We start from the raw sequence: 2,124 nt of genomic DNA on the forward strand, positions 1-2,124 counted from the left end.
TTAGGAGCCGGACCATTTTTGGATCAGAACCTGGGTTTTGCTTGCTTATTGGTGGTTAAATGTAGCTACGAATAAGCAAGCCCTATCCAGGGTGCTAAACCTAAAATGGGTCGCTTCTAAGCTTTACATTACAGCTTTTTAAATAAAGATAGCAAGATAATGAAGATAAATTGAAATTAGGAGTAAATTAGAAAGTTGTTAAAATTGAATTTTCTATCTGAATTATGAAAAAATGTAGGTTTAGTATCCCTTTAAGATTTGTATAGGTTGAACTTGATGGACTTCTGTCTTTTATTAACCTCATCTACTATTTTACTATGTAATTTGGAACTGTCTTCAACTATGTGTTTAATCACATTTGAGGGGTTACACAAAATTATATTTAAACAGTACAATAATAAAATGCACTAGCACATGATTGTTTTAATATTACTCTTTAATGCCCCTTTAATTTAGCAACTTACAATGCAAATACAAGTAGTCACAGTCTTGCACTATATTAAACTATAACATAGATGCTCATTTAAACACTATTAAAAGTAAATAAAGTTAGAAAAAACACAATAACAAATTGTTCCTAGTATTTAGAGTATATACAAGTTGTACCATCGACTCACTATACATATCGTACATGGAAAACCCTTAGAACACTAAACATATACAAAAGCATATAGAATAAGATGCCCCATTTCAACCTTCATAAAATCGTCCTTATCGAAGCACAGCGAACCGGGACCCTGCGGTAGCTGCATTCTGGTTTTCTCCATGGAAGATCAACTTAAACAGGACTGCTGGAATACGCGGCACTTCCGCCAATCTCTAGGAGCCGATGACACTGACAGCAAAGTAAGGGGACCGGAACAGGGTGCCTTAGAGTCACAGCGTCACCTAGAGGGCACCAACCTTCTAACACTTAGAAAGGGCGCATGCGCTTTACGCAATATGAGCGTAGCATTAGCAAAGGTACGGTAAGTTGTGTTTGGTTCGGTCAGTCAACGGACATGACTTTTAAGAAAAAATATTTTTAAAGAGGAAAATATCTTCTCATATAGTTTATGAACAGCAACACTGAATTATTATTTTTTAAACCAAAAACACTTTCATTATGTTTTACGTTTTTATGTTATGTAACGGAATCAGCCAATGTTTGTAGCTCCCAATATATGTGCGAATTCGTTCCACAGAAGGGCGTGAAGCTGTTTAATGTCATTAGAGAAGTCCTGAATTAAAGTGTATAATGGTCTGGTTCCATTTTAAAATATAAATAGGTAAACGTTTTTCAAGTAATTTAATGCCTAAAATCGTAAATGATATATGCCATAAGCGGGCCGTAGTACATACAGACTCATTTTCTGTCATTACTTTTTATATTTAAAATAAGGTATTTTTTTTATAATTTAGTTATGTTATTTCAATTGCATTCCTTTTTTATTTACAAAATGGAGAATATTTTTCTGAATAACTTAGCCTTTTTGTTTTTTTACATGTATAGAATGTATGGTCCCTGTCCAATAATAGAGTGGTCTATATCAGCTAGAAAACAATCGATTTCACTTACATTTAATAATTTTATGGCACTTCTGTACATACAAAAAGTAATTCTAATATGTATGCTCTCTTTTTTATGCATTATCACCATTTTTTTCATATAATTTCCCACTAGAATAAGAAATAAAATGAGAAATACTATTTATTTCTGCCAATGCAAAATATAGCTTCCATCAATTATAATTTTAAAGAAGATGCACATGAGTATAATTAAAGGGCCATTATAAATCGGGCCCCGGAAGAATGCCTATGAGAGGAGGGGCCAATGACCTCACTCTAGGCATAGGGGCGTGGTACCGTGAGCCGTTGCTCACTCGTTGGTTTCTAGAGCAGGAGTGAAGAAAGCGTCCCTGTTTTTACTCACCATGTCGGATTTCCAGGCGATTTTCGGAACAGTCCAGGAGCTGCTGATGTCGAAGGGTGCGGAATGGATACAGAGGAGGCTTGCTGCGGATGAAGACGTCGGAGCTGGAGGTGCGGTCACGGCGGGCGGTGAGGTATCCAGGCCGGTTCGTAGATCCCACCGACCAGATAGGCTGAGTCCGTCCAACGGGAGGAGACAGGAGTCCGGGAGCC

At 36.9% G+C, this 2,124-nt stretch overlaps 1 protein-coding gene across 1 annotated transcript in view; it reads right to left on the reverse strand.

The window, feature by feature from the left end:
• Positions 1-847, reverse strand: part of COG2 (component of oligomeric golgi complex 2) — a 206,207-nt gene extending 205,360 nt beyond the window's left edge. The window contains exon 1 of the mRNA XM_053711176.1: positions 696-847. Within this exon, the coding sequence (XP_053567151.1) occupies positions 696-767 (72 nt within the window). The 5' untranslated portion in view covers positions 768-847. The remainder of the gene's footprint in view (positions 1-695) is intronic.
• Positions 848-2,124: the final 1,277 nt, after the last annotated feature.

This window comes from Bombina bombina, chromosome 4 (assembly GCF_027579735.1).
Source record: "Bombina bombina isolate aBomBom1 chromosome 4, aBomBom1.pri, whole genome shotgun sequence".
NCBI classification, from domain to species: Eukaryota; Metazoa; Chordata; class Amphibia; order Anura; family Bombinatoridae; genus Bombina; species Bombina bombina.